Below are 15493 nucleotides of genomic sequence, written 5' to 3' on the forward strand. Positions count from 1 at the left end.
ACCATGCAATATCTAAAAAGGCAGTACTATCAAAATAGGTTTATGTCAAAAATGCAAGGTTGGCTTAACATTAAAAAAATAAATCCATGTAATTTATCATGTTACTAGATTAAATGAGAAAAACCATATGAACCCTCATTAAATGGAAAAAATATTAAATAATGTAATATGCATTCCTGATAAAAATTCTCAACAAACTAAGAAGGAAACTTTATCAACCTGAAAAATGATATCCATAAAAACTCTATACCTAGCATCAAACCTAATAATGAAAGATTGAATACTTTCCCCCTGAAGACATGGAAAAAAGCAGTTATGTCTGCTCTCACCATTTCTACTCAGTATTACTTGTGGTCTTGGCTACGGCAATAAGGCAAGACCAAAACAGATTTAAGATTGAAAAGGATGACATAAACCTTTGTTTATTCAAATATAATTCTGTAAGAAGGAAATCGTAAGGAATCAAGAAAAGAATAAATAAATGAGTTTGGCAAAATCATATGGTTTAAGTTCAATATTCAAAATTCAACAGTATTTCTTTATATAAACAAAATCAAAATTTTAAAATATTGTTTATAATAGTATCAAAAATGTTATGAGTCTAGCACTATCCAACTTGACAAAATATGTGAGACCTCTACACTGAAAATTACAAAGTATTACCAAGAGAAATTAAAGCAACCTAAATAAGTGGAGAAATATACCATGTTTAAAGATCTGAGCACTCAATACAAAGGTGTGAATGTTCCCTAACAGATAGACAGGTTCACTGTGATATCAATTAAAATCCCAGCTTCCATATGAGATGCACGAAGCTGGATAGAACATAGCTCACACTGTAACTACAAAAAAGAACAAGGGAAAAACAAATGATCGCAAATAGAAACTTCTTGAACTCATCAGAGTGCTGCGGTTACTGGGAAACTAACCAATCCAAATTCTAATGAAAGGCAGGACACATGGGACATGAGCACTTGAGTACCTGGGGAAGACAATACTAGACACCAGTAAGAATAATTTAGTCAAAGCCGTTAATGAATTGCTAAAGGCTAAGTGTGTGTTCACAAGAAAATATAGAAGCCAGGGGATCTACAGACACAAAGGGAATTCATACTCATTCATGGACTTTTGCAAAGATCTCACCAGATGTTCACAGGCATACACAAAAAGACTGAGTGTATGGTGAAAGGCCTGAGAAAGCATTTCTCATGGTCCAGGCTTGAGGGAAGCATGAAGCCACTGAGGGAAAGCATGAAGTCCAGGCTGGATCCTCTCTACCATCTTTAATATGGGGGGTAAGGGGTCAGAGGGGAGCCTTAAACCCCAGAGGGAAGGGCAACAACCCCAATATGCTTTGAGCACTGTTGAAAACACATTAGAACTAGGAGAAGAAAAATGCCTTAAAAAAAAAAATCTTTAGCCATGAAGGAGGAAAAGGAATTCATCCTACAAGTGGAAGCAGGGGTGGGACACTGATTGAAGTCCCTATTCCCAAAAACCAGGACACAATGATTGCCCAGACTATTATAGTGGATTTATTACCACATCTGATACAATAACGAATCCAGGTAGAAACGATGGCAATCTGGGAGGTACAGGTTTGAGTAAGCCAGACTGTCTGACTGGCAACTATAATTTGTTTTCACAGTTTGCAGTCCCAAAGAAAAGTTGTTTTAAATCTGTTAGTCTTCTAACAGCAGACCTGAAGGTCAGGCTATTGGCAACAGGCCAGGAGCCAGTAAAAATATAAAAAGGTTAATCAAGGGGCATATTGGTCAAAGCTATAAGAATGGAGTGATGGAACACACTCTCACTTTTCTGTAGCTGGCACTGACCCTGAACAACTGCATCAGCTTTTAATTGGGCTGAACTGTAAGTGAAACAGGCCCAGGTATTTACAAGAAATTCCTTAAATCCAGGGCCGTAATGAGTCAATTGCTTTGCTTCAGGTGGCAAAGTGAGAAATAAGCTTTTCCCCAAAAGGGGTAGGTTCTACTTCACGGAAAGCCAAAATGATACTAAGGCCAGGTCAGCTGCATCCCTTTTCAAAGCTGTATCTGCCTTTTCAAAAGAGATGCACTTGGTAGCTGGGTCAGGCAGGTGGCACTGCTGTACTGGGAAATGGTTGAGTTCTCCAGCAGTCATGGAGCCTTTAACCAAAGTTGTGATTTTCTTTTCTTCCCTCCTGGGATGATACATTATTTTTGCTGAATCACCCAGGGAGGGGAAAGGGGACAGGGGAACACCTCTCTACATGCAGCAGCCCATGAATAGGAGAATCTCCTCTAAATCTATAAGTATTCATAGTGTAAGAACATAAAATTATCAATACTAATTATACATTTAGCAGAGGAACCCAAAACAATAGTACACTGAATAGGCCCAGAGGCTCCATCTACATTTTAGCTTTTTAAAATTTGAGTGTTTTACCCCCTGTAGGAACACAGACCAAGGAATTTAACATATGCACAAAAGGGACTACAGCCATAGCTGCCAGGAGACTACATTATTTTCTAACCAGGAGCATGGGCAAGACAAGGTAGCGGGGAAAATCTATTCTGCAGAGGACTGTGGTGGTGGGAAGGCTTTTCTTCTGCTTTGGTTTCTCACTCCAGGGTGACGCTGTGCTCCTGGAAGTGCTTGGGCCTAGGGGTCTCTAATTTGCCCCTGTGCATGCTGCTAGAACTCCACCCTGCAGTCTTCAGTGCCTTCAGCCTACCTTGACACCTACTGTGCTTTTTTCCCACAGGACCACGTAGGACGGCGAATTGAGCATCTCTATTCAACAGAGCTAAAAAAAAGTCTGAATTTCTCTCCCTCCCTGAGGTTCCCTACCATATTTGGCTTTTATCTTAAGCAGCTGAGGTTAGAATAGAGGGGGTAGAGAAAAATGGGAGTCCACAAAGTGAAAGAGCAGCTATGTACCAGTCAGCAAGACTGCATTTACATTCAATTTCAAGTGGCTGCCCACTCAGACTCCACAAATGAACTTATAATATACTTAGTCTACCCAAAGCTCCACATCCTCATTGCTGACATCTTTTATGTTAGCTCTCAGAAGCCCTTCATTCAGCAGCTACAGCCATACTGCCCTTTTGCCTTAGGGCTCTGAGGCTTGCTGTTTTGTCGATATAATAATAATTTTTCCTCCTCCAGCCTAGAGAGTGAGCAATAACCAAGGCACTATTTGAGAAGCTTCATTCATTTCCACCCCTCACTGCTTAGCCTCAAAAAATTCATTAACAGGCAGGTCGTTAGGAGACTCTTACTCTGTACTACTACCCCACCACTTAAACAAGAGCATTTGCTACTGGTCTCATATCCTCTAAACCAGCCCACAAGAGCCCTGTCATTTCTCTTACAGGAAACCATCTCTGTCAACATCATATGCTTGTAGCCAAAAATGTCAAAAATTGTTTAGGGTCTGGGATTCTACCCTATTTATAAGCTGTGAAGCTAGCCTGTTACTGTTTCATGGATGCTAACATAAGATGTAAGATGCCTGGGTCCAAACCAAAGAACTGTATTACCCATGATGCAGCAAGCAGTATGAGCATGATATCAGTGAAAATTCACCTTGCCCTCCAAGTCCCTGGCAAAGGGACTGTGGATGCTCTGTACACTATGGGTTTTTTCACAGCTGAAGAGCACTGAGCTTGGGAAAGTTGCCATTTTTATAACAAAGAAAAGCAAGTCTGCTTGTATTCTATTTGTCTAGGGTGACATTACTTCATTCCTCAAGGATGCTAGCTACAACCCCTTCCTGAGAAATGGATGGAGTAAAGGGTAGTTCTGTTAGGGCTTTGCATTCTCAGCATATCCAGCAAGAATGTTCAGGGATATTCAGGGCTTATGGGGATTGTTCCTCCCAACACACTCCCATTCAACCTAATACCAGAGGTCCTAGGCAGTACAAGAAGGCAAGAATATAAGTAAGTCTCACATGTTTCAGGAAAAAGTAAACTATCTCTATTTGCAGACAATTGTCTATATAGAAAATACCACGGAATTCACACAAAAAACTCCCAAGACTAATATATGAATTTAGTAAAGTTGCAGGATATGAGTTCAATATGATCCTAATTACATATACTAACAATAAACAATTGGATTTTTTAAAAAATTAGGTGCTACTTCAACAGTACTAAAGAAATAATTAAATACAAATCTAACAAAATATGTGCAGGATCTATAGGCCAAGAACTACAAAATATTGACGAAATAAATGTAAAATGCCCTAAAAATAGTAGAGATACTATGTTCATAAGTTAGAAGACTCAATACTGTTAAGATGTCATTTCTTTCCAAACTGATCTACAGATTCTCTGCAATACCAATCAAAATAACAGCAGGACTTTTTATAGATATTGCACCCCTAAACAGAGATCAGAAGGTAGCAGTAACTAAAGAAACACTGCTGAATATACCTGGCAGAAAGACACCAGTGATTACAGTCTTTAAGAATTATTAATTAAACTCTTAAAATGCATTCATTTTCCCAAATGGGATGACTCAAGTAGTATAGTGGATGTTACTGAGTCTATAGTAGAACTATAGCCTATAGTAAAACTCTGCCATTCTCAGGCTCTTTATATAAAGAATGGCAGCCTTCTTACAAAAATGTTATGTATCTAACTAGTATCAATAACAGAGCACTAGATTGTAGACAGTCAGCCATGTCCCCCAGCACAGCATAAGAGTCATAACAGCACAAAACAGGGGACTTGACACAGCTTTGTTAAATATGTAATCTAGTTGATCAATGGACTTGGCCTCAAGACACAAAATTAATTTGATTCTGCATAACTTAAGAGTAAGAGAATTATGCAAAGAAAAAAAGGAAGCAAGAGAAAAGAGAAATCAATGGGGTGATGGAGCACAAACATGGCTATTTGTGTAGTTCCTTGATGAAAATATAAGAGAAAAACATCAATAAAATCCATAATATTTAGGAAGGCAAAGAGGGACAGTAAGCAGTCAAAACAGTAAACCAGAAAACTGGACATGAAGGTAATAATTTGGACAAAGCCCCAAAGTAGACATGCCAACAGTTGTGCAACAGAGGGAGGATAAATTGTAATAATAGTCACAGGATCCAAAGTGTAGGTATGGACGTAAAAATGGCAAGAAATGCCATGTATTTACTTTTATAATGTATATGATACTGGCAAATGACTTACAAACACAGTGTGAAAAATAAAAATGAAAAAAACGTAAATGCCCAATTTAGGTGAAGTAGGGAAGGACGGGAAAGAATGGCTTTGGATTTTCTATCTGTTAAGTGTATGCAATTCTAATGCATGTGCTTTATCAAATATAATCAGTATTCAGTTATTCTCATATAGAAAATGAATCACCAATGTTGTTGATTCTCTAGGACTTCTGCTACTCCCCACTTGATGGAAGTTCAGCAGATGGTCCACTTCTATTTTTCTGATAAAATATTTGTTGTGAAAGAAATGTAAAGTTGAGAAGCCAAATAAAATCTCCGAATTGGCGTTAAAGCAAAATAAACCTTTTTTCTATGGGCTCCAGTATCAGAGAGAGTTCAAGGTTTACTACGCTAAGTATCCACTGAAAAAGGACCCTTGTCGCAATACAGCTTAAAACTGATTTTCAGCAATTAAAAATTGTTTGTACATAGATACCTTAAAATTGTTTCAAAGTACTTTCAGTTATGGTGAATTCCAATATTTCACAAAGCTGAGTTTTTATTTACAAACTCAGAGAATCTTCAAAACTGTGGCATCAGAACTAGCCACAAGCTGGGTAAGAATGATTTGATATGAATAGTACAATGTAAATATACAATAAATTACTCTGTCATAGTCACGGTTGTCCAAATTTAAGAAAACAAATACATAAAATTAGTTAGAGACTTCCCATAGGAGGAATTAAAACAGATATGAAATTAAAATATTTATAACTAAAAAGAAAAGCATGACTTTTAAAAAAGGATTTTAATTGAGCTGTATTTTGGGGTTAGAATCATATCTAGTGCTTAGTTATTATTAGGAAGTCATAATGCTCTCCTAGGTTAGTATATAAAGGTTATATTAATTGCACAAAATATATTAAATGCACAAGTGTGAGTGTTACTACGGAAACAAGGATCTTCATAAATTGATAATCTGAAATTATTATTATTTTTTTTTGAGACCTAGTCTCACCTTGTTACCCAGGCTGGAGGGGTAGCGGTGCAATCGCAGCTCACTGCAATCTCTGCCACCCAGGTTCAAGCGATTCTCATTCCTCAACCTCGCGAGGAGTTGGACTCGAGGCTTGTGCCACCATGCCTAATTTTTGTATTTTTTGTAGAGACAGGGTTTCACCATGTTGGCCAGACTGGTCTCGAACTCCTGACCTCAAGTGATCCACCCGCCTCAGCCTCCCAAAGTACTGGGATTACAGGTGAGAGCCACTGCACCCGGCCTGTAATTAATTTTTTTCATGAAAATAATATAATCTGATTCTCAATCAGTAGTTGAGATATTTGCATATTTGTTAAAAACAGGGGAAAAGTTGGAATTACCTTGTTAAGATTTCGGCATACCTTGTTAATCACCAATTTGTGGTTTTTAAAAAGGAAATAAAATTATACTAAGCACTGTACACAATAAAAAAAGTTTGTGATATTTATCCTTGGAGACAAGTCACTCATACAGAAAATAAAGAGCACTGTCTGTGCTCGAGCTACCATTATGGCTCAGAAACCCCAGATTTTGTTTTTTTTTTTTTTGAAATAATCTGAATGTAACTTGAAAACACTGTCTCACAAAGAGTTAAACAAAGCACAAAAATATACTTCAACAAAAGGAATCAAAGTTGACCCAAAGGATGTTTGACTTGCCAAAAGTTATATAGGTAATAAATAGCAACTAAATCTAGATTATCCAATTCTAAGTCCCAAGACCTTCATAATTTTCCAAAGAGAGAAGGCCAACCGCCTAGTACAGCGTGGTTTGCAGTTTTAACATTGACTCTGCTGCTAACTTACCTTGACCCTTTCAAGTCAGTAAATTTCTCTGTACCTTTGTTTCTTCTACTTCATGGGGATATTCTGATGATAAACATAAGCAAATACTTGAACTCTGGCAGAAAAGCACTCTGCTGTGTTAATAATCTCCTCATCCCCATCACATATTTCCACTGATGCCATGCTTTCTCTGGTCTTAGTTTTAAGCTTAAATGAATGTGTGTGCTGTGGTGTGTGTGTGTGTGTGTGTGTGTGTGTGTGTGTGTGTGTGTGTGTGTGTGTGTGTGTGTGTGTGTGTGTGTGTGTTTCGGTGTGTGTAAGTTTTCTTTATAAATGGCTGGCATTCTAGCAAGATCCTTTTCCCCAACTTTCAAAATGCATGAATAGCAGCACAACATTTTCATTTTTAGAATTACCAAAGCCTTGCCACCCAAAGCTGTGCAGAAGATTTTAGAAATTCACAACAAAGTTTTCCACCATATTACTCTCAACTTCTATAGAAATGCAACTCACAACTCATATTGGTCAGCTATTCCCCTATAAAGATTCAACACTACCAGTGGAAGATTATAAAAATGCATACTGCTTTTCAAATAATAAGAGAATAGTTCCAATTGCAAATAAAAACCAGTATACATTTTGAAAAATGAAGGTCACTAAATATTCCTAAAATAATGGAAATAGGTGATAATTAACATTCTAACAGTTTAGCCACATGTAATGTCTTCTATTTTTTCAACAGAGTCCAGCTGTTTTATCTACGTAAGTCTAAAAGAAATTTATCCTCATCATTAAAAACGGGAACTTATTTATAGGTAACTAAAATTAATAGAAATTTAATTTTAAATATTTTAATTTTATTTTTAATATTAAATTTAAATTTAATTAAATTAAAAAAATTTAATTTAAATATTTAAATATTTAATTTTAAATATTCAGTACTTGTACCATTATTTTCATTTTGAAAATGTATCTATCTTATAATGATTTGGCTTTATAACTTATAAAGACATGTAACTTACTTTATCCTTTAAAATAATATTTTACTAACAATATTAGCATGTAGCTACATATAATATTTAAGAAACAGCAATCTACTAAGAAATGTGCCCAGGTCAAAAATAGAATAAGCCAACTGAAATAAAATATTATAGCAAATGATCAGTATACATCTACCAAATAAAAGGGTTATGAAAGGTGAAGACCAAGTAGTAATCTCCAAAAGTAATACAATGATTACTGATTGAAGTTTTATACCCGAGACTAAGCTACTATAATGAAATGTTTAAAAAATATTTTAGGGTACTATCACCTTAGGTCAATCTGATTATTATTTTGAATGAATGAATGAATGAAATGAATGAATACCCAAATGAATGAATACTGAAGTCATGACAATGTTTAACACCTTGAGATGCTCACAACAATTTGGAATACCCAGAGAAGATGACTTGAATACAAACAAACTATTTGAAATTCAATGTGGCTCACAGTAAAGATGCAGTGGGTTTCTATTTGTAGAACAAAGAATCTCAATCAAAAACCTATATATGACTAAAATATTCTCAAATGCAATTATCAAGGCTTTAGAAAGCATATATACTTTTTACTATGTAATTCTTTCCTGTTCCCCCACCTCCCTGCATTTTTTTTAATGTTTGGCATAAGTGACCAACAAACCAGAATAGAATACACATTTTTAAAATACTAATTTACACATATTCTATTTAAGAACAACATACAACCACTCATAAATTTAGCCTTTTTAAAAGTGTCCTTTATATAAAACAGTGGGGAGCGGGGGAAATCCCTGCTATACATATGAAGCACAGTTTAAGCCCAATACAACTGACCAATCAAAATTAGTGAATACACTGCATCTCTCTGCAGTGGAGAGAAGCGACAAGGTAGGCTGTCATTCTGCAAAAGCTGCCCGGAACAGGCTTTCCTCTGAAAAGCAGTGCCGTTCCTTTTTAGAAAGACTGAATCTAAATGTTGTCTCTGGAGACAAGAAGCCTTCAGTATGTTAAATTACTTTCATTATGTATTTTCAGATGCTTATTGATTCCACAGTAGGAAGAGTGAGAGACTGCAGCAGCCTCTAAGCAGCACTACATGTTCCATACATTAGCAGTACTGCTGAAACAATGGCACACTACAGACACATATTTTCATTAAGGTCATTTTCGAAGAGATGTTTATGACCCTCTTCCCCCAGTCCTCTACTAACAAGTGAACAAAATGAATCAATCCAAACTGGAAATGCTTCAACTACATCAAGAATTTATCAAATCTTTAGCAGAGGTAAGATTTGTTCCTATTATAGTATACAGCTGCTTTTGAACCGGCATAGTGGGGTAAAAATTACTTTGAAAAATTTCAGCCTAAATTTTAAGAGTTTGTTTAATTCTACTTATTGCTAGACATGTATTTTAAGATCTATTTCTTTTAAGACATGCTACATTTTAAATGTAATTTTTTAGGATGTATTGTTAAATACAAATATTCTTTGTAAATTCACTATGAAGACAGCTTTTGAGTCACTTCAGATATACTAAATATTCTTAATGTAATCAGTACAGTTTTTCTCCAGTGTTTCAAAAATTCTTATGTTTCTTAAAAGAACTAGGTTTACTATTTTGCTGTTACTTATTACTTAATTTTATGTTAAGTTTATTATTTGGCATGTTCATTGAAAATTAATTTGCAGTTACAATTTTTATTACCTTTTGTATTTCAACCACATGAACAATTCATCAATGGAAATTTATAGTATCTTATGAAATCTGTTTTAATGAGTTAAAATTCAAACCATGTGCTAATAATTAGGCAAGTTACATTATTTTTAGAGCAAAAATGTTGTTAAATTACAAAGAAGAAATAACAGTATGTTTAGTGCATGCTAATTGTTCATCATCTCTGAAAATACAGGTTAGCTTCTAAAATGAGAGCAGAAATTAGTTTTAAAAAATATAGCTTTTCTCTCACAACTGTACTTGAAATGTGAACTCTATTGTTAAATAATATAATATATACAATCTTTATTAGGAAAAAAGACTTATTTAAAGAAACTTAATTTTATGCATATAGCTGTGGCTCTAATAATAACAGTTTGGTTATTTTGATAACAAATACTGGATAGTTTTTAAACAAAACTAAAGTAACTTTCAATTAATTACAAATTATTAAAAACCCTATTTCTTAACCAATTTTCTTCTTTTCACAAGGGCCGATAGCAGCTAATTCAGTATTTACAACTGACAATATGAAGAATGCAATTGACTGAGCATCTCCCTAGCTGTCTGAACTACGAACTGCAAGATGTTCTTGTAACACGACTTTAAGACATTAAGGAGTTAAAACCAGGGAATAGGTCTACATTACTGATGGAATATAAAAAATCAACTGTATCCTAAGAAGATGCTACATAAAATAACCACAAAAAGAAAAACAATATAACTGTAAAAGCCTGAAAAGAATTTTTAAAAGGGGAAGTTTATACTTGCATATACCAGAATTGTGGAAGTTACTGATTCCGGAAGACATAATGAAATATGAATTTCCAAAAAGAAAAGAAAATACTTTATCAGCACACAAAAGGAAGATTTAGGAAGTGTTTTCTGCACTAAATATTCAGATATTCATATCAATTGGTATGACTAATGGATTCTTCTATCTGACTTTTATGACCAATTATGTATCCTCTTCTAATGAAAACAAAATTAAACAGCAGATGGTTTTTATCAAAAGGACATGGCCTGGATTTATAATATAAAGCAAGTTATGTGATCAAGAAATCATTTCAAAATAGTGAGCACTGCTATTAAAAACAGATTTACAATGGTAACAAAAGGATGTCTAAATATATTTTAGAAGCTACAAACCTTATGTTTCCTTTTTTGTTTTCACATATTCTGGAAAATAAAGAAATATTATCATGTACTCCATCAAAGGGAAACATAATTCCTATCATCTGAGGAAATTCCTCTTGGCCGTGACTTTTTAAAGCAAAACAAATACAAATATTATGTACTGTTCTTTAGAAATCCAACAGCCAACTAAATCTCATAATGCATGCAGTTGAAGTATTGGAGAGAAAACGAAAGAATTCCTACAAGACATGAAATAAAACACAGCTACTTCACTGTTGTCAGGTAAAAATTCATGTCAAAATCTGTCAATGATATCATGTATCAATTTGTCAAAAACTGCCATAGTGAACCAAAAGGCCCATAAGGCAACAGCAAACAGGTAGGTCAGAAGATGCATGCACCCCACCACACTGTTTAACATTTAGGAAAGAACAGAATCTTGCTCTAGAGAAAATGTATTTTTCTTAATCACCATTTAACTTGACATTTCTGCTTTATTTAATTATAAATCTAACTGATGTGACAAAGACCTGATGTTTAATCTGTCAGTTCAGAAAATTTGGCACACTTAAAATTTTCCATTTTTATAGGATTTCAATGTTAGCTAAGACCTTAACTTACTCAAATAAATATACCTCTAGTAATACTTCATACTAATTCAAAAGAAATAATGTTACCGTTTGTGTTTCTGCAATATTATTCCCAAAAAACGTGCATAAATAAAACTGTATTCTAAAACTTGTCAAATATAACATCAAGTGAAAGTTAACATGAATTTTGAAAATTATTAGCTTTTATAATTTATGTTGAATATGATTTTGCAGTTGAAATGCTGTATTTGAAATGTGAAATATAGTTGGTTGTATGAGTTCATATTTTAAAATGAATATACTGATTAACTGACATTTTAGCCCAGAACATTAGACATTATTTTTTACAAATTATTCTAAACCCCTATATATTAAAATATAGATTTGCATGAATTAGCAAAAGCGTTTGTATTTTTTTTAATTTTTCTTCAAAATTAGACAATGGGTGATATATACAAAAGGCTTCACAGGTAATGTGTAACTTTAAAAGCTTCCTCAAAAAACGGGCTTCACATACTCCTTTTCCCTAAAATTTCATCTTTTACTTTAAAAACTCAGTTTAAACAATGTCAACTGATATATTCCTTTAAACTACTACAAAAATGGCTATTTCTTAATGTGATATTAAATTTCAATTTTCTGTTTCCACAAGATACAAGAGGGTGTGGTCACAAAATAAATCATTTCATAGGAGTGATTAATGCTCTTTTACCAAGCTTTGTAGCTTTTTATTTTAGCATAATGTCCCATTTCTTCTAATTTTTAAGTTTGCCAATTGCAAAGTTCAGTGAGCATTGTAACTGTGATATGTAAAATATTAATCATTGGCCTATTTCTGTGGGAAATAACCCCAAATATCACCAAGCACATTGTTGACTTCTGAATATGAATTCAATCAACATGGATAAAGCATCTTAAACTAGTGCTCTGTACCATTTGTCATTTTAAATGAACACTTGTCCTGTTCATTTGAAATCTCACAGGAATAATTACACCTACACTCATTATGCTAGAGCATATTAAAATAGCATTCATTTGGTACCTACTCACAACATTTAAATGAAATTTTAAGACACTGGGCTGAAATTAATTTTGTATGCTAGGAAGTTTTATCATACAAAAATACACTTTATCTCAAATAATAAGCTTGAAATACTCAAATGAGAAAAACCCTTTAGCATATTAAGTAACTTTGCACTACAGAGGAACAATTTCCATAGTTATTTCTTCAAAAGGAAAACACAATTTTCTTTTATATCAAAACAATGCAAACTTGATGGTTCTTAATTCTACATTTTCTATTAATAGTTTACAAACTTAAAAATTAAACTAAGTACACAATTGAAAGATTTTCTTTTCTTACAAAGAACACGTTATACGTCATTTAAATTGTCAAATATCAAATAGTTTATTCTATTTCACTTTCTAGGGAAAAAAACCAACTGCTCCAAAAGAATGTGTTTTTCTCCCATTCTGGAAATCAACATGCAGTCTGAATCTAACATTACAGTGCGAGATGACATTGATGACATCAACACCAATATGTACCAACCACTATCATATCCGTTAAGCTTTCAAGTGTCTCTCACCGGATTTCTTATGTTAGAAATTGTGTTGGGACTTGGCAGCAACCTCACTGTATTGGTACTTTACTGCATGAAATCCAACTTAATCAACTCTGTCAGTAACATTATTACAATGAATCTTCATGTACTTGATGTAATAATTTGTGTGGGATGTATTCCTCTAACTATAGTTATCCTTCTGCTTTCACTGGAGAGTAACACTGCTCTCATTTGCTGTTTCCATGAGGCTTGTGTATCTTTTGCAAGTGTCTCAACAGCAATCAACGTTTTTGCTATCACTTTGGACAGATATGACATCTCTGTAAAACCTGCAAACCGAATTCTGACAATGGGCAGAGCTGTAATGTTAATGATATCCATTTGGATTTTTTCTTTTTTCTCTTTCCTGATTCCTTTTATTGAGGTAAATTTTTTCAGTCTTCAAAGTGGAAATACCTGGGAAAACAAGACACTTTTATGTGTCAGTACAAATGAATACTACACTGAACTGGGAATGTATTATCACCTGTTAGTACAGATCCCAATATTCTTTTTCACTGTTGTAGTAATGTTAATCACATACACCAAAATACTTCAGGCTCTTAATATTCGAATAGGCACAAGATTTTCAACAGGGCAGAAGAAGAAAGCAAGAAAGAAAAAGACAATTTCTCTAACCACACAACATGAGGCTACAGACATGTCACAAAGCAGTGGTGGGAGAAATGTAGTCTTTGGTGTAAGAACTTCAGTTTCTGTAATAATTGCCCTCCGGCGAGCTGTGAAACGACACCGTGAACGACGAGAAAGACAAAAGAGAGTCTTCAGGATGTCTTTATTGATTATTTCTACATTTCTTCTCTGCTGGACACCAATTTCTGTTTTAAATACCACCATTTTATGTTTAGGCCCAAGTGACCTTTTAGTAAAATTAAGATTGTGTTTTTTAGTCATGGCTTATGGAACAACTATATTTCACCCTCTATTATATGCATTCACTAGACAAAAATTTCAAAAGGTCTTGAAAAGTAAAATGAAAAAGCGAGTTGTTTCTATAGTAGAAGCTGATCCCCTGCCTAATAATGCTGTAATACACAACTCTTGGATAGATCCTAAAAGAAACAAAAAAATTACCTTTGAAGATAGTGAAATAAGAGAAAAATGTTTAGTGCCTCAGGTTGTCACAGACTAGAGAAAAGTCTAAGTTTCACCAAATCCACATTCAAATGAGTTTTAAATTTAAATTGTAAAAACTGATATTACTGCCAAATATAAGAAAAATATTTTAAGTATTGGTTATGTTGTAAATTCTCAATGTGAATGTCAATTAGATAGGTCATATATATTCAATTTCTTCATTACTTAATGTATTTGTTGCATGGCAGTTTGTTAGAGTACTATCATGTGTATATTTTGTCAATATTATGTCCAACAGAAAATATTCATGTAAGTCATATTTTTTAAGGAATAAATACATAGCCTTAAAACAGTGTATAACTTTAAAATGTAACTGACATAGGTATCCTTGCTTTATTTTTTAAGTTAAAATGCATTGTTTCTAAGCCACAAACTACAGATATATTTAGATTACAACTGGAGTAGCATTTTAATCTAAAAACCAAAATTATGGGCTCAAAACAATCCAGTATTTTCCATACCACTATGCTATGTTTCCTGGTATAGTGTATTTGCTATATTTGATGCATCAAAAATAATTAAGTACGTATGAAGCTTTATTCTTTTAAATGTAAAAAATCATAGAATTTATCAAAATTTTAAAATTAATGAACCAAAAAAACCTCTGTATACACACCAAAATAGAGAAACTTTAAAATTCATGTTTACTAGGAAAAAAAAGATTGATTTTCTAAGTTCAAGGACAGTATGCCTATAATATACAAATGAAATGAAAATAAAGGGAAGGAAGAATACTAAAACACCAGCCTCTTTCTTCCTTCCTCACTTTGCTTAAGTCTAAGCCAAATGCTCTGGATTAATATAGTGCAATGATTTAAAAAAAAAAAAAAAAAAGAACAGTTCATCAAAATAAGCTGACTTCCTAACTTTATTCAACTCAGCTCTTTTGTATAATAGAAAGTTAACTACCCAAATCTGAATACCAGGAATGAAAAAAAAAAAGACTTTAAATCATTATATAAAAGTCTAACAAAGCCTCTAATTTTAGATACATACAACTTTAGGGTAATACAGTTTATACAAGGTTCCCACCAAATCATAGCTCCCAAGTAATTCAAAATGTAGTTGTTTTATTTCCACACTGAAATCACTAAGGTAACAATAAGTCTTGTCACTTTTCTACCATACCATCACTTAATTTAACTTTAGGCATTTTTTTCCCCCACCCTCAATTCATGTGGGAAAATCATGAAATTACTAACCCTAACTACAGATTACAAGAATTGGGAACCTCATATCAAACAAATATTTTCCAATTGTTATAATGTAATAATCTATCAATAAGTGTCAATA

General features: G+C 33.7%; 2 protein-coding genes across 3 annotated transcripts in view; one reads left to right on the top strand and one right to left on the bottom strand.

Annotated features, from left to right (window-relative positions):
- The window catches only part of COG5 (component of oligomeric golgi complex 5), a 372787-nt gene that overhangs the window by 269905 nt on the left and 87389 nt on the right, over positions 1–15493 (bottom strand). The window lies entirely within an intron of this gene.
- Positions 8823–15116, top strand: GPR22 (G protein-coupled receptor 22). Of its 2 annotated transcripts, XM_055392609.1 has the most exons (4): positions 8823–8883; positions 9031–9280; positions 10204–11130; positions 12868–15116. In XM_055392609.1, exon 4 carries the CDS (start codon positions 12894–12896, stop codon positions 14193–14195), a length of 1302 nt encoding a protein of 433 aa, XP_055248584.1. In that variant the 5' UTR covers positions 8823–8883; positions 9031–9280; positions 10204–11130; positions 12868–12893; the 3' UTR covers positions 14196–15116. The 2 variants fall into 2 exon arrangements, with proteins under 2 accessions (XP_055248584.1, XP_004046081.1); XM_004046033.4 differs by having other exon boundaries at positions 8837–9280.

Source organism: Gorilla gorilla, chromosome 6 (genome assembly GCF_029281585.2).
Source record: "Gorilla gorilla gorilla isolate KB3781 chromosome 6, NHGRI_mGorGor1-v2.1_pri, whole genome shotgun sequence".
Taxonomy (NCBI): domain Eukaryota; kingdom Metazoa; phylum Chordata; class Mammalia; order Primates; family Hominidae; genus Gorilla; species Gorilla gorilla.

What these genes read in the sequence shown, in the direction of transcription:
- GPR22 (XM_055392609.1), top strand. Translation starts at nt 12,894, where the DNA reads ATGTGTTTTTCTCCCATTCTGGAAATCAACATGCAGTCTGAATCTAAC.